Source organism: Pleurodeles waltl, chromosome 9 (genome assembly GCF_031143425.1).
Source record: "Pleurodeles waltl isolate 20211129_DDA chromosome 9, aPleWal1.hap1.20221129, whole genome shotgun sequence".
In the NCBI taxonomy this organism is placed as follows: domain Eukaryota; kingdom Metazoa; phylum Chordata; class Amphibia; order Caudata; family Salamandridae; genus Pleurodeles; species Pleurodeles waltl.
In genome coordinates, this window is record NC_090448.1 from 399,813,407 (window position 1) to 399,835,483 (window position 22,077).

A 22,077-nucleotide genomic window follows, 5' to 3' on the forward strand; every position below is an offset into this window, starting at 1 on the left:
TTCCAGGGTGAAGAACTTGGAAATACTTGGCACCACTTCACTCTGTAAATACCACATCTCGCAGTATTGATATTTGTTCTTGATTGCAGTATTACCACAAGTAACAACTGGCAAGTTCCTTAGTATCTTTTGGGAATGACTTCCCAAGCTGACTGTACAATGCCAAGCCTCCTGCCATCCACCAGCTCACTTCAAAGATTTCGAAATGCACACTTCAATTGATGTTTGTAGTCAAAATAAGAACCCTGCACCCGTAGAACATTAACTCCATTTAAAGGCTTGGCTCTGATAGTAAACACATCAATTCTTTCTCTTCGTGTTCTAGCTTAACGTCCATTTGCCCTCGGGTCTTTCTTTTTCTGGCTGGTAAGAAATTTAGTCTGTGCAATGCCTGCTTGGTGTGTGGCGTAACTAACAAAAATAGTTGAAGATGTTTGATTTTCTTCACACGATTTACATCACTGGGGCGTGTGTCACTAACATCTCCTGCATTTGGCTTATTCCAGGCTGCTTTGCTATTGGGAAACTGACCCCTGACTACAAGTGAATGCTTCTTGAAAATGAAACACTTAGTTTAGCAGTTTTGTAATGATTGCAGATTTGTAATATGTGAGAGTTTTGATGTTTGGTATCTATATCTAAATTAAGGCCACCTCCGTATTGCCCATGAGCATGAGACAACTGCTGGAAAAGGGCAAACACTGGTCAATCCTGGGGAAGCAAAGGGGCAGAAGACTGTGTCCCAGTTTACCATGAGGGTAGAATGGGAGTTTCCCTATTGAGGGGCTCATATTTGTGGGATTGAAATAATCTCCCAGGACAACTGATGGCATTTAACAAGCCTCAGCCCAAGGAACATGAGAGGGCGTGATAGATGACTGATCATATCTTTGTGTGTACCTTAGCATGCCCTTGCTCTATTGGATAAGTCTAGTTTCTCTCGCTTTCAAAGTACAGCTAGAACAAAGCAGATTTAGCACTACTCTATGTTTTGGTAATTAGCGAATTTAAAAGGACATGTACAGTCTGTCTACTTTTCAGTTTGCACATGCACCAGGGACTCTTCCTAAACATTGGGGTCAAATAGATGATGGTCTGCAAGAAACTAAGTGACAGCACTCCCGGAAGAAAATGTTTATCCGAAAAAAGGGCTATCTCTTGGACAAGAAAAGGTCTATAAATAAAACAAAAGTGTTCAGGGACCCTCTGAAATGCAATAGTTACTGTCACCTATTAGTAATTGATCGTGAAAGCACTGGGGGCAAACAAAATGACAGCCACACAGGGAAGATTGACAATGTATGAGAGTGGGAGAAAGAGACAGAGCTGCATTTAGAATTTTAAGGGAACTGAAGGTTCTTGAGTATCTGGATAAAACTCTAAATACAGAGCAGAATCCACTGACTAAAAATGTCTTCCAAAACATTATCCATTTTGTAGAGTTAATTCAGCCGAAAACCCTGCACCTCATTAGAGTTTCGCCGGAAATTGGTCCATCCAAACTATAAATGAAACTATAAATGAAATCCTGAGTGTCTAAAATTTTCAGCTATAAAAAGATATAGGCCCTCATTACAACATTGGCGGTAACTACCGCCTACCGCCATGGCGATGGCCACCAACATACCGCCGCCCTGGCTACTAGCCGTCTACGTGTATTATGACCGCCGACGGTATTCTGCCAGAATGCTGGCGGAATACTGCCGACTATCATGGCGGTGGACGGGGGTAAGGCGGCACAGCTGACAGCAGTACCACCACGCCAGCAAAACACCGCCAACTGTATCATGAGCAACCTGGTGGTGCTTTGCTGGCGGACGCAGCTACTGACAGCAGCGCCTCGGACTGTCTCCAGCTGGAGGACCCCCTGCAAGCAGGTAAGTCGGGTTCTCCGACAGGAAATGGGGGTGGGGGTGTTGTGTGTATGGGGGGGTGTGTGTGTATGTTTTGGAATGCGTGCATGCGGGTGTGAGTCGCGTTGGAGTCGTGCGTGAATGACTGATTGGGAGTGTTGTGTATGCATGTGTGCGACAAGGTATGTTGGTGTGTGTGTTGCGTGTGTGGGTATGTATGTGTGCATGTGTGGGTGGTGGTGGGTATGCGTGTGTGCATCGGTGTAAATGGGTGCGCGTGTGGGTGTGTATATGTGCGGGGGCGGAGAGGGAGGGGGTAGGTGGGGGAGGACTCTGGGGAGGGCTAGACTCCTATTAGTGTCAGAGAAGGGATTCCATGGCACTGATAGTGCCTAGCGCCATGGTTTTTGTGGCGGTAAGTTTGGCACGAAAACCATGGCGGTAGGCGGGGTCGTAATCCCGAGGGTGGGATTGTGACGGCCGCTGGGCTGGAGACCGAAGTCTCCAGCACAGCGGCCGTTACCACCCTGGCGGCCGGAGTGTTAAAGTGGCGGCCTCTGATGGCGGTTACCGCCAGGGTCCCAATTCCATTTTTTTACCGCCGGCCTGTTGGCGGTATTAAGGCCACTTTAACACCAACCGCCAGGGTTGTAATGAGGGCCTTAATCTTTCGTCTGTGTAAATTGATCCCTTTCAAATTATTTTTTTAAATAAAAAAGACATCTGCAGTTTTATTTTTTGTTTTTACTGTCATTGTTATGAATGTTCAAAAACTGTTCTGCGATTAACTTCAACTCTGAAACAAATCAAAGGTTATGCATGCGATGCAGAAACCGCGATGAAGAAATCACAGTTGCTTCGAAACATGACAGTGTCTGAAATACATCATGTCTTGAAAAAATGCCATTAAAGCTTTGCAAAGAGATATCACAAACAGTGCTGCTCCACATTCTGGAAGGTAATGTAGGTCCGGTACGAAAAGACAGGCTGACCAGTGGCTTTGCCAATCAATATATCTCTACTATTTCATAGTATGAAAGTTCATCAAGAGACCATAAAAAAATTCACATCTGAAAATTTCCTTCACTTGTTATTTTCCATTGTTACAGATTGGTTCATATTTCCATGCAGGTTATCGAGTAGTTATCTAAATACATCAATAGATACACTACACATATCTGTACCCAACCCACTGGATCTGAAGTCTCTAGTAAAATGCATTCCAACTCCGGTTGCTTCCTCCTATCCCACGGGAAAATATGCATTCCTCATTTTTCCAAAAGCACCCATCACAAATACATATCTCAAATTAAAACATCTACATTTCTTTCCGCCCGTCAGGAAAATATTTAACACATGCAGATAATGACTGAATTCAGCCTATCTTTGACTGCCCGGGTAATAAAAACAGTAAAGGGTGTATAGTATCAGAGAAGCTTACTCTGCAAAATATGTTCCTAATGTACCGCACCATGGATGGAACTGACTAGAGCTAGATATAGCTCAATTTCTGGACTACTTTATTATACTCTTTCAAGGATCGGCTAACGGACAACAAAGGATTCACAACTAAGCACAGATTAAAGAGACAAAGTTAAAAGAAATGAGCACTAACATTGCTGACTAGTAGAGCAAAAGATCAAATATAACACCTATTGCTCCATACAAGAATGTCAACTGCATCAAAGGCTCCTCTCAACCACAGCCTCAGCAAGATACTCAGACCTGAACTATCCATAATCGGCTTAATTAAACAAGCCTTTTGACCCTTTGTTCTATCAAACCAGAGCCATTGCCAAGAAACCCTTGTTTATTTCAACATCCAGGCATTCACCCCCAAATTTCATCATTAACTAGCCCATGTCATTTTTGAGTAAAGACTATTGGGATTTTTATAGAACAAACACAGCTGGCAAACAAGGGAGGGCTTTAAGGTTGGTGTAAAGTGTGAAGCTGTTGCTATATAAGGCAATGTAAATAAATATATCTGTACTGGGATTGGAAATTTTAATGTCTCATTTTAGGCCAAAAATTCCTGCTGTAATCAGCCTTGTAAGAGAAGATATTTACAATTAGGGAAAGGTGCCCCAGGCGAACACTGGATTTCTACCTGCACAAAAACACTAGAGGATAGAGTGTGACCTTGAAGCAGTCAAAGGGCTTCTGTTCCTCAGTAACCTAGAGAGTTATGCTAGTGGGCGCTTAGTCTCCTGGTAGAGTTGCCCAAGGTGGACAAGTCAAAGGATAGAGACCAGACAAAGCACAATCCACTGGTCCTCTAGTTTGGGGGTTGGGCACAAGGCTAACAAGCTTGTCCTATAAAAGTAATTTGTTACTGAAACAGCAGCAAGAGCCACTAAATCTTCTGGGCACGGGGGGACTTACAGTGTCTCCGCATGAAACATGCATGATTGACAGTATTCAAAGCTGGAAAGAAACTACTGACAGGATGGCAAACATTCTGAGTGCCAGGTATAAGACCAGAATCAGATGAATCAGATTCTGAAACAAACAGACTATGGGGGTCATTCTAATTCTGGCGGGCGGCGGAGGCCGCCCGCCAGAGTTCCCCCGCCAGAACACCGCTCCACGGTCCGAAGACCGCCGCAGTGATTCTGTGTTTCCCGCTGGGCTGGCGGGCGACCGCCAGAAGGCCGCCCGCCAGCCCAGCGGGAAACCCCTTCCCACGAGGAAGCCGGCTCCGAATGGAGCCGGCGGAGTGGGAAGGGTGCGACGGGTGCAGTTGCACCCGTCGCGAATTTCAGTGTCTGCTAAGCAGACACTGAAATTCTTTGTGGGGCCCTCTTACGGGGGCCCCACAACACCCCATACCGCCATCCTGTTCCTGGCGGCCGAACCGCCAGGAACAGGATGGCGGTATGGGGTGTCGGAATCCCCATGGATGCCCTTGAGAGCACCGCCAGCCTGTTGGCGGTGCTCTCGCGGTCGTTGACCCTGGCGGTCAGAATGACCCCCTATGTATGGCAGAAGAAAGCTGGCCTAAGTAAAATTTGAGATGAGGCGCTACAACCTATACATTCTGGGGGTCACCAGAAGTAGATAGACTGGATCTGACAGAATGAAAACCACCACGGTAGAGACAGTACTGTACTTGGGAAGGAGCAATGCCCAACATCACAAAGGAGTAGCCATCAGCCTGAGTAAGGGGACAGAGAAATGCCTAATTAAGTAAGAGCAAGTCAACAGCAGGCTCATGATATCCAAGTTAAAAGGCAGACACATCAACACCACCATTATCCAGTGCTATGCTCCAACAAATGATGCAGAGGAAACAGTCAAGGACATATTTTACCAACAGATCTAAGCTGAGCTTGAAGCCGTGCTGAACCAAGACCTGAAGATTGTGTTTGGAGATTTCAGTGCTAAAGTGGGAAATTAAACACAAACCATGAAAGAGCCATGGGAAAGGAAGTTTGAAGAACAACGGAGAACAACTGTTGCAGTTTTGGCCACAAATGATCTGGTCATATGAGGGATATTCTTCCCCCACTATGATATTCACAAACTAACCCAAATGGCTGACACAGAAACTAGATTGACCACCTGATGATAAGCAGCACCTGGAGACTCTCACTGTAAGATGTCAGAGTGAGGAGCATATGTCAGCAGTAATCACCATCTAGTGACTGCTCTTGTGAAGCTGAAGCTCAGAAAAACAGAATGCAAACATCAGGACAATAGCACTTCAAAGTGGCAAAATCACAGGACCCCAAGAGTAAGGCATTTGTCTTACAAATCAAAAACAGGCTCCAACTCCTGGCAGACATGGAAGATTAGTCTGAGCTAACTGCAGATGCAGTCACAAAGAAATAGGAACAGATCTTGTTTATATATGTGAAGATCAGTGAAACATACATGGGAACCAAGCCAAGGAAGAGGAAAGAATGTATTTACCCCTAAACTGCATCATTATCTAGTCCATGTCGTTTCTGAGTCAAGACTATTGTTTTTTGTATAGCACAAACATGGCTGACAAACAAAGGAGTTGGTGTAAGGTGGGAGGCTGGTGCTATTTAGGGCTATTTAAATAAATACCTATATACCAGGATTACGAATTTTAAGGTTTCATTTTTAACCAAAATATTCCTGCAGCAATTAGCAATTGCTAACACTGGATTTCTACGTACACGAAAAAACTAGAGGATGGAGCAAAAATACTGAAGCACATAATGCATTAACCAATAATTCTGTCCATTTCTTGCTTCTCTTAGTACACACATCCAGCCTTGCCACTGTGTCTCCCCTCTAGCCGGTCACATCACTTACAGTGGTGTTGCAAGGGTAACGTGTGCTCTCGTGCAAGCAAAGAGAATGCCCCCCTGCACTAATGATAGCTTGACCTATGCTCACCTATCTTTCCTTGGCATATAGCTTGTACATGTTGTTTCCCACAGTTTACTCCAGACTCTTGCTGTGCCCTGTGCGTGTCTCAAGTCCTCTCAAGGTTTTTTGTGCAATTCTGAATTTAATGTGCAAAGGTTTCTACACACGGGTCTGCATCCTTTTCCACCTGCAGTTTACCGGTGCAGGACTCCCTAGGTCTGTTTTTAATCCACCTGCAACATCAGCAACCCTAGCACATGGGCACAACTGTGGTTTTGAACATACGCTGCCCTCTTTGTTCCCTGCCCGTTCAGCTCTCACTCTGCCCCTTCTGGTCCCCGACTCCTCTCAACTCTTGCTGTCGTCTCTGCTACCTCCTGGGAAGACATGGGGTTTGGTGCAAAGCTTGAACAATTTCAAAACCTTTTTATGAGGGTGGTAGGTGTGTCTGATTTGAGCATTCAGTCAGCCAGACGTAATCATTAAAGTAAATTGTGATGCAAAGATAGAATAATTACATTTGACACTTTTAAAGTGCCTGAGCTTTCGCCTAGCAGCCTTACTAAAAGTTGTAATTATGTTCTGCGACCCGGTACCACTGATAGCACCTTAAAAAAGATACTTTGTACACATTCCACCATTAAGCTGCACAGTGGCCTGGTGTTTTACCAAGGGGAATTACTAACAGATCCAGTCATCTGTATAGTACAGGGTTACTTCAGCACGATTCCCAGTAGTAAAGAGCTAACATCCACACTGTTCTAAATCATTCCCTTACTGCTTATTACAGAGATGGTATGTGCCACGTGATACCTATACCCCTTCTATGGTCATAGCAGGACAGGAACAGCAGCTGGTATTGCCTAAAGGGACAGAAAACCATGAAAACTCTGTGAATTTTTGAGTTCATCTGCAACACTTTTTTTTACAGGATGATGCACCCGTTGCATGTGGGATTTGCTAGTGTTACCCTGCCAGAAATGGAGCTCGTCGGTTCAAATATTGGTGGGTTCCAAACCCAGGTGCCTCAAACAAGTTGGCTTCCATGATAATAAACCACCTGCATTTCAATAGAAACACTTCCTTGAACGTAGAATGATACACCAAACAGCCATTAGCATGTTGTGAGACAGTCATACCTGTCTGAGTGGAGCCAAAGTTCACTTTATGTATATGTTGAAGAGTTAATACTGAGCACTGTACTGTCAATTCGGGATTAGCAGCCCTTTGAGTGAGCAGTAACTATTTCTTCTCCTGGGCTGGTGTCCATCCTGTCTGCTGGTCTGAGGCACCCCCACTCAAGAGGTCCCAGCAAGGTTAGACCCCTTGCACAATTCAAACTGAATTCGCCAGCATCCATCGGTGTTTGTGGAAGAGTGTACCCTGTTCGGTGTGCAGTGTGCTATTATGCTGCTCTCATATGCCCTGACAAAGGATGTCATGCATCAGAAAATTTAGGATTGAGAAGTAGGACAAGCTTTTCAAGCAGGCATTTATCCCTACACAGGATTTTCTTGATTTTTTACAGTTGCAAAAGCATAATTAAAAATGTGCATACCCAAATATCAAGTACCGTGAAGCACATGCTAATTCTGATCAAATTATAAATTGAAACACACCAGTGGTGTAAAAAATTGGGTTACTGATTGAGGCAATTAAATCCTCACTCAAGCAGAAACCACAATCCTTGTCAGGGTGAAGTCACAAGAAAAACCGAAATTAACATGTGCTCAGCCCCCTGGTAGCTTGACAAAGAGTCATCAGGCTTAATTTGGAGGCAGTATGTAAAGTATTTGAGCAACACTTCAAGCAGTAATAAAATGAAAACAGACCACAAAAGGGATCCCACATCAGATTAGAGAAATTACATAATCTTTAATAAATCAAATAAAACCAAAATGACAAAAATCAAATCAGTAGAACTGGAAATGTGCCACTTTAAAGATTTCAGTGAAATCAGTGCTTAAAAGCACAAAATGCAAACTGTGGCTGTCTGGTTGCTGTGGATCAGGACAAAGTCATAGGTTGAAGCCAACTGTGAAGAAGTGCGGGCTAGCCACAGGGACCCAGTTAGGCCCGCTGAACAAGAGTACCTTAAATCCTGTTTGAAGAGCATTGAGGATGCATTGCGATGCCAGGACAATCTTTCAGTTGCAAGGGGCTGCAAAACTGCGATATGAGGTCCTACATCATTGCCAAGGATCTCGCTGATGAGGACTTGCCATGCGAAGTCTGACGTTGAGGATGTGTCGCACAGTCAAGGCGGTGCATCGATTCTTAGGAGCTGCGATGCGAGAACCTGTGTCATGGTCAAGGCTGCTGTCCACGAGAGATATGCAATATGAGGGCCTGCTTGCGGGGAGCTTTGCACAGCAGCAGTTCAGATGCTCAGAATTGCGCCACACAGCGGAGGAGATAGATTGATACTGCTGGGTCCACAGATGGACTGGAAGAGCACCTTCAACCCCACTTGCAAGGGTCCAGTACTAGGGAGGCACCACTTGACAGGGTTGGACTCACAGATGGCAGAGTCCAGGTTCAGGATTCAAGGTTGTTGGAGCCTTCTGTCCCTGATGTTTTAGTCGGGAGGTCAGCAAACTAGCCTTTAGAGCCACTCTGGGGTCCTAGGTTCAACAGATGTAGGTCCAGTCCTTCTCACCCAGGCAAGAGGGCAGCAAGTAGCAGGTCAACACAGCTGTCCAACAAAGTGGCAGTTCTCTTAGCAGCACAACAGTCATTCTTCCTGACAGAAACTCCACAGATTCAGAAGTGTACTGAAGAGTTAGTTTCTGAGGTCCAATATTTATACCTGGTCCTTTCTCTGAAGTGGGAGAAGCTTCTAGAGGTGCATTGGTGTCCTGTCTCCTCTGCCCTGACTGCAGACTAACTTCAAGGGGCATGCAGCCCTTTGTGTGAACACATGACACAGCATATTCAAGTATAAGTAGGGCTGTGCCCAGCTTCTCCCTCCTATCCTGCCAGTGATGGCACACGCAGGAACACCTAAGCTCTTTATTGTATGTGGATGTCTAGAAGGAATACACAAAGCCCAACTGTTAGCTACACCTATTTGTTTGTCCCAGAAAGAAGCTACAGGCACCAAATAGCTAAGGCAGGTAAAAGCTAATTTGTTAAAAGTGGCATTTTCAAAATTGTGACCAAAAATCTGACTTAACCATAAGAAAGAATCTTTCATTACAATTCCAAAGACACCAAGCATAACTGATTAACGGTTCCCATTTGTAAGTTCCAGCTTCTAAAATGTAATAAAGTAACGCTTGTATTATGCACATGATCACACGCATTGGGATAGGGAAGATAGAGTGGTGGGTGTCCTGGAAAGTGGCTGTGGGGGAGAGGGCAACCACATGGTGTGGTACACGAATTGGAGAGGGGACGGGAACAGAGTGATCGCTGCCATCCAGTAGTAGTGTGCTGAGCTATTTACCTGTTGCAGTGTCGCCACGTGTGCATGAATGCGATGCATGAACTATTCACCGGAACCCTTGAGTGATATATAATATGTAAGTGTAGAATGATTGCATTGAGTGGATACCATCCCTTTCGGGGGGGGTGGGGTGTCATTTTTGACTTCTATGTTAATGACAAATACATCCCCGGTCTTGCATCCAGCTGGGGCCAAGCCTCGATCTCTCATGGAGCGGAGCACGTGTGTTTCAGCTCGAGCACACTGCAACAGGATTTGGAGTCATTTATTAATGCCTAGAGTGGTGGGCGCCTTCTATTGCATTGCTATAAGCCGTTTAAACATTACGAATGCTAAATCTATAAACTGATGAAGGTGTTTGTCCCCTTTTGCTTTAGTGCGAAGTCCTAGGAGGCAGGATTCAGGGGTGGAGGATAGTGTATGGTCTGCTAGGTCTGCTATTAATGTGGTTATCATATGCCAGGTACGCAGCAGGGGAGGGCAATCCGATAACATTTGATAGAATCCTGCATCTGATAACTCAGAAGACGGGTATTCCAATGCTGTCGTTGGAAACATACGCTTGATGCATTGGGGGAAAAAGTATGCTTGTTGGAGGTAATTAAATTGGATGAACCAGAATCTAGGATTACGTGAGATTCCCTTTACATGTTGGAGTGCACTTGACCATGACCCTTAGGACAGCAGGTTTGGTAGGACTGAATTCCATCGGGCAAGTGCTCCCTCCATGCCTGTACAAGCGCTTGCATTTAGTGTTCCAAATATCAGGGAAATAGCTTTTTTGGGGCCTATTCCCGATAATAATAAAGTATGGACAGGCGACAGAGGTGGCTTGATTTCACCTTCTTGCCATGTGTTGTGTATCAACTGTCGTATTGAATAATATATTAGGATCTGCCCTGGACCTACAGTTTAGGTGTCCATTATATCATCATAGGAGAGAAGGGATCCATCCCTGTAGAAATCCCCCACTGTTGCTAGGTTTGCCGCTGTCCATGGGGCCATATCGTGATGCAAGATCAGGGCACGGACGTCTGGCATGTGGGTCACGGGAATCAGGAGTAAGTAATGCGGAATTGGATGTTTACCGTGCCAAAATTTATGCCAACAGGCGCAGGCCATATCCATCAAATTGGACCCATGTAATGGGGCGCATGTACGGTCTGACAGCCATGTAAATGTGTTGACCGGATCTAGTATCTCGCGTATGGATGTTCTTTCTACATGAGGAGAGTTTTCAGTCAGCGTAGGGGTCCTTTGTAATTGTGCATCGGCATAGTATAACTCAAAGTTAGGCAAGCCCAAGCCGCCATTATATAGCAGGTGTTGCGTTGTGGATAGGGCAATGCAGCGTCGATCTTTCCCCCATAGTAGTTCCAGCATCAGGCCATGCAGTGTGCAAAAAAAGGATCTCAGGAGCACAACTGGTAATGCAGTGAAAAAATATAGCATCCTAGGGAGTATGAGTATTTTGGCTATCTCCACCTTGCCCGGTGAAAGCGGTAGTGAGCACTAGAAGGAGAGCGATCCCGGATCGAGCAGATAACACGATCCAGAGTGTCATCCTTAAGATCATCCGTGGAGTGGTGTACTTGTATTTCAAGATATTTGAAGGAAACACGACACCGGTGTATTGGAAGGGTGGTTCGTACCTGCACTGGGATTTGAGCTAGAGGGAACAGGCAGGATTTCGTCCAGTTTACCCTTAGTACAGATATTTCCCCAAAGGAGTCTAATAAATGCCTTAACTCTGACAGAGAAGCTGTGTTTCTGCGCTGGTATATTAGTGCATGGTCGGTTTAGAGAAATATTCTGTGGTGGGTGCTCAGGTCTGGGATACTCCATTATCGAGCATGAAGACGTAAGCGGGAGTCTAGAGGTTCCATAGCGATCGCAAATAACAATAGTGAAAGCGGGCATCCTTGTCTGGTGTCTCGATGCATTGGAAAACTTTTGGAGATTGTTTGCCCTGTTTTCACCCGGGCTGTAGTGGCGAAATACAGCACACGTATCCAGCTTATGAATCCTGGGCCAAAACCCATGCAGTGCATGGTCTAATAGAAACTTCCAACTGTGGGTGTCAAAGGCCTTTTCTTTGTCCAAAGAAACTTCCACCCTATTGTAGTCGTCGTGTGGGTTATCATGAAGCAGATGCAGAAGACATCTGATGTTTAGAAATGTACTATGACTGGGGATAAAGCCCGATTAATCCTCATGGACCAACTGGTTAATCAGAGGAAGCAGTCTGTTTTTGATTATTTTACATAGCACTTTACAGTCCAGGTTTAGTAGGGACAGTGGCTGTAAGAGCATACATCGACTGGATCTCGACTGTCTTTGGGTAAGACTACTATGAGCGCCTCGCGCTGAGAGACCGGAAGCTGGCTGAGGTCTCTTGCTTCATTAAACACCACCAGCAGTGGCTGGGTAAGGTGTGCTGAAACGAAATTCCGCTGGTAGTCCGGCAGTGCTTGATGTCTTGCTGTGAGCTATCTGCCCCAGTGCGGTCCGAACCTCTTCGAGCCGAATTGGATGGTAGATTTAGTTTCTCTGCAGTAAGGTGATTTGAGTCAGGGAGAGATTGTCCATGAAGGCAGCCAGTTGTCCAAAGGTGGGCTCTGGCCCCGCCGCATATAGTGTATGGTAAAAGTCGCAAAAGGAGTTGTTAATGGTTGCCTGTGTGTTAACCACTAGCCGGTGTCTAGCCTGATAGCCCCAATTGGGGTGTTATGTTGTCTGTCACGAACCAACCACGCCAGTAGTCTACTGGAGTGGTCACCCTCAGTGTGTAATCTGGTCAGGTAGTTCCTGTTGTTATGTCTGCGCAGTTGTGTTTCTGTCTCTCTATGTCTTTTCCGGTGTTCGCAGAGGCTGTCAGGGTTGGACCTCTGTAACTCGCTAGTTCGGCTTCCGGTGAAGTAAACCCACGACACAGTGTACGCCTGACTCCCAATCTTGTTGAGAGGTAATGGCCCCATACCACTACTTTGTGGGCATCCCATTCTGTGGCGTGGAGGTGGAGTTGTTTCCATGTTGTGTTCAAAGTATTGAGTTATGCAATCTTCTAGTTTGTGCCAAAATGGAAGATCAGAGAGTGCTTCAGTTTGTAGGCGCCATGTTGGGATATATATGTGCGGTCTGCCCTCCTGCATCCCAATATATAGTGAGCAGTGATCAGATAGGGTGCGGGTCAGGTAGTCTGCCCTCACTACCGTCTGAGGCAGGTGCTCTGGTCTTAACAAAAGGTCTATCCTGGTGTGTAGTTCATGTACGTGTGTAGTTCATGTACTGGAGATTAAATGGAGTAGTTGTGCTCTGTTGAGTGTCCTGTGCCCGCCATAAGTGGTGTAATCCTCTGTTTGCCATACAGGAGTCAAACCCTTGGAACATTTTTCTACTTAGTGCTCCTGGTAGTGGTGGGTGGAACCTATCCATTTCTGTGCTGAGTGTACAATTGAAATCGTCCCCTCCCCCCCAATAGGCAAGCGACTGTTGGGTCATGGAGAAGAGTTGATGTGAGCGTGGCTAAATATTCTCTGTGTCCTTTGTCAGGTGCATATACCCCTGCTAATGCTGAGCTTCTAGTATCCTATATCGACCTCCATCATCCATGCAGAATCGTATTTTATATGGGACTCCGGGAGCCACCCAAATCAGCACCCCTCGGGCAAACACTGATGACATTGTGCCAAATACCTGACTTCTCCATTTAGCTCTCAGAGCTTTAGAAGCTCGGTGTCCTTGAGGTGGGTTTCCTGTAGTATGCTTATGTGCGTATGGTGGCGCTTAAGGTCAGCATGAACCTGATAGCATTTGGTGTGTGTCGCCATACCCCTCACATTCCATGTCGGGACATTATAGTGAATTGCAGTTGTGGTAGCTTAGGTACTCATAATACATTGCAAAGGGGCAACAAATGAACAAAGGACAACTCCTCCCCCCGTGTGCACCACACCATCAACCATGCATGCAGTGTAGGTTTGTGGATACTTTTCCCCGAGCCCCCGGATCGGGATAAACGCTTCCCGAGTCGCCAACACCTCATGGCATTTAGGATGTGGTACCCGATTGTTGTGTTTCCGTCAAAGATAAGTGAAGTATCTTGGTTCGAATGCTGGTTAAGCCATTTACGCCAGAGAACATGGTTGAAGCAGGCACATGTGCAGTCCTCAAAGATCATCACCTGTGCACAGGGTGACCTCTAGCCCCTTAGTGGAGGCAATAGTTGAGCTACTTGAATTTCCTGCATCTCAGCCAGCATCCGATAAGCATTTGTCTTGGAGCACCATGAAAGAATTTACTTTGTATTGGGTGGTTTTGAGTAAGGTTTTAGCCTGGCCCTCCGCTGCCTGGGTCCTGATTGGTTTTGCTCTGGACCCATTGCAACGCTTCCACCTTGGGCGAGGAGTTAGCCACCCCTCATCTGCGACCTCTCACTGTGATAGCTGGGTCAGGTCCTTGGCATGTAGCAATATCCAGACGTCCTCTGGTGCTGTGAAGATGTGGGATTTCTCTTCATCTTCCACACTACGTTTTTCAGAGAAAAGTAGGGCATATTTGACATTGTGGTCACAAAGGCACTGTTTGACCTTAGTGTACGAGTTCCTCATTCTTTGTACCTCTGCTGTAAAGTTGGGGTAAGCTGTGATTGAGGCATCCTCAAATTGCCATGGCCCCTTGGCTCTGAAGCGCTGGAGTATCAGATTGCGATCCCAATAGTTAAGAATGGTGGGCAAAAAGTTTTCTCAGGGGCACGAGGTGGGGGTGGTCTGCCTGGGACTCTGTGCACCCTTGCAATCGTTCTAAACTAGGCCCTTCTGCTTGTTCGGGAAAGCCCATGAAACGGACGTTGTTGCGCCTTGAGCGTCCCTCTGCGTCCTGCGCCCTGCAGTGTAGTGATGCCACCTATGCTCTCAGTTGTTTCATTTGCGTCTGTAGTTCCTGGACTGTTGGGTGCATGACTACAAGAGATGATTCGGCTTCCTCTACTTTGTTGAGCAGCTTTTAATGATCCGCTCGTAGAAGGTTGACATCTGGTGTCACTGCATCAATTTTTGTTTCCAGGGAGGTTTTGGTATCTAGGATGGCCTGCAAGACCCTTTCAAATTGAGTGGAGTGGGTATGGAGAGTGGCATCCAGTTGCTGGAGGGCCGAGGCAGGTGTTGTCGGAGGTTGTGGAGTGGAGTACCAAAATCCCATTCATGGACATAGACGTTTTTGTGCTCTTTGGCTTTACCATTTTGTTATTTGGCAGATATTCGCTCCGTGGCAGGAAGCGTAAAGAGTGAAATCAGCCTTCAGTGCAAATGGTAGTGAGTGTGTCGGCAGGATCAGAAGTCCTTAACCGGGATCTCCAGTATAGGTTGTACAGTTTCAAGTTTTTATTAGAGGTGGTGGTGTGCCACTGATTGATACCACTAGCCCTAGGTAGAAGGGGCCACAGGGAGGGAAGTGGTAGCGGCACAGACCTTTTGCTGGGTCACTCAGTTCATGGTTAGGATTCAGGCAGGGGATGCATGCTCTAACTTTTACAGGGCCTTCACGTTTCATGTGTTGAGTGATGGGGTTCCCTGTCTCCCTGTGCAGAGAGATCTGGGTGTCCATGGCGGGGCGACACTCGGTCTAGTAGTGCTAGCACACCATAGGTTGATGTGATGTTTCATATAGTTCGCCTATAGGCCTCAATTGGTATATCGTTGCTTGAGGGATGCTTTGTGTAATCTTGGTAATATACTGCTGCAGGGATTAACAGTATTAGTCTGCTGGGGTCACAGGCCCTTCTGCACTTGGTTAGTGGAATCTGCAAGTGGCAGTAATGGGAAATACAGCGCGCCTCATTGATAAGAGTAACAAAAGTAAGCAGGAGACATCAGAGGCCCGGTCAGAGCACAGACAGTTTCCAATTTACAGGTTGTAGGCAATGCTTAGACCGCAGTGCTGCCACAGCAGCTATTCATTTCTGGTTGATGCTTGTTGAGCCAGTGGAGTGTGTGTGTTTGGGGGGGTGTCCTTGGGGGCCGCACTGTAGAGGCCTGGCAGCCCAACACTTCCTTCCCACACCTTGTATCAAGGCGCGCACCACCCCAGGAGCGGGCGAGAAAAGCATCGGGCTGCTGTACTCCCATAGCAGTTGCTCACCTCCGGTGGTGCAGTTCTTGTTTGGGGCAGTGAAACTTCTTGTGTTTCCCTCTGGCGGCTCAGGATCCTCGAGGGGCTGTGCCCTCAAGCCCCAGCAGCTAGCTGTACCCTGCGGCCTTCGCGGGCCTGGCAGTCTGGTACGTCTCACTTTAAGCGCAGACTGGCCGTTGTGGAGCTGTTTTGCAAAGCGTTACCAGAGGTCGTGCTCTCGCAGGGCGCTCCGCCTGTGGTAAGTGCGGTGGAGGACCCGGATGCCACCTCAGAAGACTCTGTCGGCCTTAATACGTCAGGCCTAGTGTCTTGATCATAACATTTCAAAATAAACAGATCAGGCCTATAGCCATGATTATCGGATTGCTCCCAAAAAGCAACTCAGTCCTTCTGTATTGAGTGTAAGCTATACCACAAGCCAAAAAGTTCAGTACCAGCACTCTTTTCATTGGAGGCACATCACTAGAGCTTAATCAAATCTTGTACTCAGAGGAATCAATATGTGGGTGGAACCTACCCCTCTCAGTAGCACTCAGTATGCTCTTTTTTGAGTACCAAAGGTCAAGCGACAACTGTGCTCTCAAGCTAGACTTAAAATTGAATATTCTGATTGTATTCTTATTTAAAAAAATTAAAACATTTCGTTTTTGAATAGTCTTTACAGATGATTATTCAAAAAGGTTAGAATAAAGATGACTATATTGACTACATCCTTTAAGTAGAAGGATAATGACTGTAAACAATGAACTCATCCCAGAAAAGCCAGTCTGAGCAGGTGACTTCCTCTGTGACACTGAACTCCAGACACTTCTATCGCAAAGTGCTGTCATTGTCAGATAATGCTGGGGGCTTAGAAGCCAGCTCTTCTTGCCTGTGTTTCAGGAGACACCGAGACGCAGGCAGAGAAAGCTGGCCATCACTAAGTAAAGGTGATAAAACCGCAGAAACAAGGAAGCACTATGAAGAAACTGGATGAGACAGACCGACTCTGGCAGCTGACACGTACTGGGTGTGTAAATGGTGCAAGAATAAAGGCTGGGAGGTGGGTAGAAACAAGTACTTTGGTCCTTTGGAAAAATACGGGTTAGCACACATTCTGCAGCCCCTTCCCTGATTGGAAGCATTTTGTGGGGTCTGCCCCTGTGCCTGACTGCAAACAAAACATAAAGGTGTGGTATTAGCGCTCTATGTGAGGTGGTACAGCAAGTAGAAGAGAGGTGCCAAAGAGATCTTGAGCCACTGAATTCACTTTGAACTAGGTTTACTGGTAGGTTTGTTTCCTCTTGTTATTGATTTGAATCTTACTTCACTAATCATGGTGGATGTTCCCGTTGTAAGGGGTAAGGCAAAATGCCAGCTTGCGTAATAATTAGAAAGGCCAGCCACTAATGCCTGCATGGTTTTCCCCAAATATGTTAGAATGGGGCTGCTCATGCATGCCTGTAGTGAGGGTTGGATTGCTCTGTGTGATACAGGGAGTGCAGAATTATTAGGCAAGTTGTATTTTTGAGGATTAATTTTATTATTGAACAACAACCATGTTCTCAATGAACCCAAAAAACTCATTAATATCAAAGCTGAATATTTTTGGAAGTAGTTTTTAGTTTGTTTTTAGTTTTAGCTATGTTAGGGGGATATCTGTGTGTGCAGGTGACTATTACTGTGCATAATTATTAGGCAACTCAACAAAAAAAAATATATACCCATTTCAATTATTTATTATTACCAGTGAAACCAATATAACATCTCAACATTCACAAATATACATTTCTGACATTCAAAAACAAAACAACAAAAAAATCAGTGACCAATATAGCCACCTTTCTTTGCAAGGACACTCAAAAGCCTGCCATCCATGGATTCTGTCAGTGTTTTGATCTGTTCACCATCAACATTGCGTGCAGCAGCAACCACAGCCTCCCAGACACTGTTCAGAGAGGTGTACTGTTTTCCCTCCTTGTAAATCTCACATTTGATGATGGACCACAGGTTCTCAATGGGGTTCAGATCAGGTGAACAAGGAGGCCATGTCATTAGATTTCCTTCTTTTATACCCTTTCTTGCCAGCCACGCTGTGGAGTACTTGGACGCGTGTGATGGAGCATTGTCCTGCATGAAAATCATGTTTTTCTTGAAGGATGCAGACTTCTTCCTGTACCACTGCTTGAAGAAGGTGTCTTCCAGGAACTGGCAGTAGGACTGGGAGTTGAGCTTGACTCCATCCTCAACCCGAAAAGGCCCCACAAGCTCATCTTTGATGATACCAGCCCAAACCAGTACTCCACCTCCACCTTGCTGGCGTCTGAGTCGGACTGGAGCTCTCTGCCCTTTACCAATCCAGCCACGGGCCCATCCATCTGGCCCATCAAGACTCACTCTCATTTCATCAGTCCATAAAACCTTAGAAAAATCAGTCTTGAGATATTTCTTGGCCCAGTCTTGACGTTTCAGCTTGTGTGTCTTGTTCAGTGGTGGTCGTCTTTCAGCCTTTCTTACCTTGGCCATGTCTCTGAGTATTGCACACCTTGTGCTTTTGGGCACTCCAGTGATGTTGCAGCTCTGAAATATGGCCAAACTGGTGGCAAGTGGCATCGTGGCAGCTGCACGCTTGACTTTTCTCAGTTCATGGGCAGTTATTTTGCGCCTTGGTTTTTCCACACGCTTCTTGCGACCCTGTTGACTATTTTGAATGAAACGCTTGATTGTTCGATGATCACGCTTCAGAAGCTTTGCAATTTTAAGAGTGCTGCATCCCTCTGCAAGATATCTCACTATTTTTGACTTTTCTGAGCCTGTCAAGTCCTTCTTTTGACCCATTTTGCCAAAGGAAAGGAAGTTGCCTAATAATTATGCACACCTGATATAGGGTGTTGATGTCATTAGACCACACCCCTTCTCATTACAGAGATGCACATCACCTAATATGCTTAATTGGTAGTAGGCTTTCGAGCCTATACAGCTTGGAGTAAGACAACATGCATAAAGAGGATGATGTGGTCAAAATACTCATTTGCCTAATAATTCTGCACTCCCTGTATAGTAGCCATCTTGATTCCATTGGATCCTGCTGCTATTTTGATTCCATTGGATCCCGCTGCTATTTTGATTCCATTGGATCCTGCTGCTATCTTGATTCCATTGGATCCTGCTGCTATTTTGATTCCATTGGATCCTGCTGCTATCTTGATTCCATTGGATCCTGCTGCTATTTTGATTCCATTGGATCCTGCTGCTATCTTGATTCCTTTGACAGCATTAACCAACTTCAGTCATTTGCCGTTGTTTCATAAGCAGTAACAGTCATATTTATAGCAGTCGTCTTAACTTCATGGGTGTGAGTGGCATCTGGAGTACATTGGCTTCGGTTTCCATCTTCATCCTGTTGTTAGGGGCTACCGCCTGAAATTAGTTTGCTTCCACTGCCACTGTGACTATGTCAGTAATGTGTTGTCCTCTGGAAGGAGCAAACGATGGAGGTGACAAGGAGGTGGAACTGCGATCGTATCAAGCAAGCTGAGGGATAGACAAGAAAGACAGACAAAGCGTGAACGCAGGCAAATGACACTGGTAGAAAAGCAGCTAAACAGACACAGAAGAGAGAGAGAGCGCACACAAAGGAGACGAAAGAGATACCTTTATTATTTGTCGAGAGCATATGAGCCCAGGTTTCATAGTGCTGTTTTGGTAAAAACAGAAACGGACAGATCGATCAGGCTGCTGCTAGGTATAGTTGAATAACTACTTTCTCGTAATTTCATAAAGAATGTTTCCCTATGGAGAGCTAGTTCAAGGCCAAGCCAAAGTTTCGCCGCTTGTATGGAAACCACTCTTCATCCAACTTTAATTCATGTTAACAAGGTTACCACCAGGCAGAGGAGAACAGAAGCTTTTGGACAGCAGCCACTTTGGTAACAGTGTAATTAGGAGGTTAATGAGATAATATAGATCCTGGTGTTCATAACACTTGCGTTGGGTAATGGGTTTTATCTTCTCTCCAGAACCAGTTTCTTCCACAATGGGGATAAACATATGCAATAATTTTTGTTCCTGTTTTGCCCATGTTTGTACCCCTTTTTACATTTTGTGCAGACTGTTACCACCAAGTAGAAGCTATGAGAAAGTAAAACGTAGGACTTTAACATTTAATTAGATGGATGGGGGTCGGTAAACAGAACTGCACTAAAGTTAGCCCAACCCCATGGAAGACTCCAACAGCAGTCCGTGAATAACCACATTGAAACAATGGCTTAAATATCACTGACATTCAGTCTTGAAGAAAGGTGCAAGTCACGTTAAGGCTTGGTTCCCGATCCCTGCATCAAGTGGGTGGCCAATAAGAATCACATTTTTAAAATCTCTTTATTGGATCTCTAAAGAACATACAGCAGTAAAAAGGGAAAAAGAAAGAGGAAAAAAGTACTAATACAAGTATTTGCTTCATGAATACATATTAAGTCATACATCACACTCAAATAATCATATGATAGACAATTAGTACATGAGCACTCCATTGCAAACAGGGTGTAGGCTTGCCAGGGGGTATAAGGTGATAAGGCTGCATTTACAATATTATAGAAAGGGGAGTTGTTCTGTCCACTCGGAGTGTTAGATAGGAGCTGTGACGCTGCAAATGTCTTTGGGGTGAAATTTCACTTGCATCAGCTTCCAGTAGTCGTCCAGTCGTTCTTGGCAGTATGCCGCGTCCTTCTTCCAGTCATCCAGTTTGGGGCTTGGTTGCCTTCCCCAATGCATCACTACCCTTCTTTTCTCAAGATGCAGCAGCATTGCAGCGAGGCAGTGGGTGACACACCAGGATATCCTTCACGCATCCGGGAAGGGTTGTAAGTGACGTTTGGGGCACTGCCCTCTCTATGGTCAAGTCAATAGAAGTGAGAACCCCATCCCAAAATACAGCTAGCGTTTCGCATCCCCACACATGGTGTAGGAAGTCAGCTCCCTCAGCCTGCAGCACTTTCATCGTGCCTCCATGGTTAAGCCCATCATCTGCAAGCCTGTGGCTGTACGACAGGTGCGATGTCGGAATTTTTTGTGTATCAGCTTCAGCCGCTAATTGGGCAACAGTATGCAGGTTTGGGAGCAACAGTACATCAATTTTACTTCTGTGATATTGTAGCCCACATCCACCTGCCAATACAGTAACTCCCTGGGAGTGGTCACAGTGGCCTTATCTTGCCTAGTAGCATACAGGCGAATAATCAATCTTTTTGGGGAGGAGTGATCTAGCATACAGTTAAACGCTGACAGATTGCCGGCTTTCTGGGAAATGTGATGTGTGAGGGCCTACACGTCTTGTGCAATCTATAGTAGAGGAGCATGTCTAATTGTTTGCAACAAGTACGGGCCTGCAGGTCCTGCTTGGATATAAATTCACTAGCAGGGTAAAGGTCACCCAGTGTTTCCAGGCTTAGCCTGTGCAGCTGTCATTTGACAGGCGCAACCCTAGTTGGTGCCAGCACTGGACTGATTGAGTCTGGAAGGTCTGCTGAGTATAGGCAGTCCAAGTAGGCTCTACTGCAGAGGCAATGCCAGGCCTACACAATGCAACCAACTGTGTCGATCTCCTTGCGTGGGCATCCAGCTGAAGTGGAATTTGCTGTGCGCAAGAGACATGAATTAACAGTGTCAGCCTCTATTGCGGTATGGGACAGGAAGTGTACCCAATAGAATGCATAGTGGGCTTGCGCACAGTAATAGTAAAGCTCAGTGTCTGGAGCACAGAGTCCTCCCTGCTCAAAATGTAAGGTCATTGTTCCCAGGAAAGTCATGGCTGCCAGCTGAATCAGGAGCAAGGAAATCCTTATGAAAAGTGCTCTAGTGACTGGGATGGGGGTATAGATAGGCAAGAGTTTAGGCAGCATTACCGTTTTTGCAATAGCCACACACCCAGGGCGTGACAGTGATAAACAAATCCATGAAGGGACTTACGCTTCTAGCCACCCATTAACCTTAACATAGTTCTCTAGCCAGATAGCGTCACAACCATCTGCCCACTTATAGGGATAGTCATTCGGGAAGCTTGGTGTACTCTCTGTGAGGAGGAAGATGGTTGACTTTGAACCGCTAACAGCTATAACAGTCAGCACAACGAAGCAAGTGAATTGCCATAGGATTGGTGCAAGGTTTGCAGCTGGCTCCCTAGCATAGAAAATAAACATCCTCTGCATGCATCAAAACTGTCAGCCAGTGGGCTGTTTAGTTGAGACCAGGCTCAGCATGATGCTGTCAGAGGCCAGCCCCAGGGGCTCCGTGACAATTGCATTAAGGGTTGAGGAGACAGTGCAT

At 45.8% G+C, this 22,077-nt stretch overlaps 1 protein-coding gene across 2 annotated transcripts in view; it reads left to right on the top strand.

Moving 5' to 3' along the window:
* The window catches only part of MACROD1 (mono-ADP ribosylhydrolase 1), a 2,310,829-nt gene that overhangs the window by 2,285,415 nt on the left and 3,337 nt on the right, over positions 1 to 22,077 (top strand). The window contains exon 10 of one of the 2 annotated variants that reach the window (XM_069207113.1): positions 326 to 366. The exons of the other annotated variant lie outside the window; for it this stretch is intronic. Coding sequence (XP_069063214.1) covers positions 326 to 330 — 5 coding nt within the window. The 3' untranslated portion in view covers positions 331 to 366. The remainder of the gene's footprint in view (positions 1 to 325; positions 367 to 22,077) is intronic. 2 annotated transcript variants of the gene reach the window in all.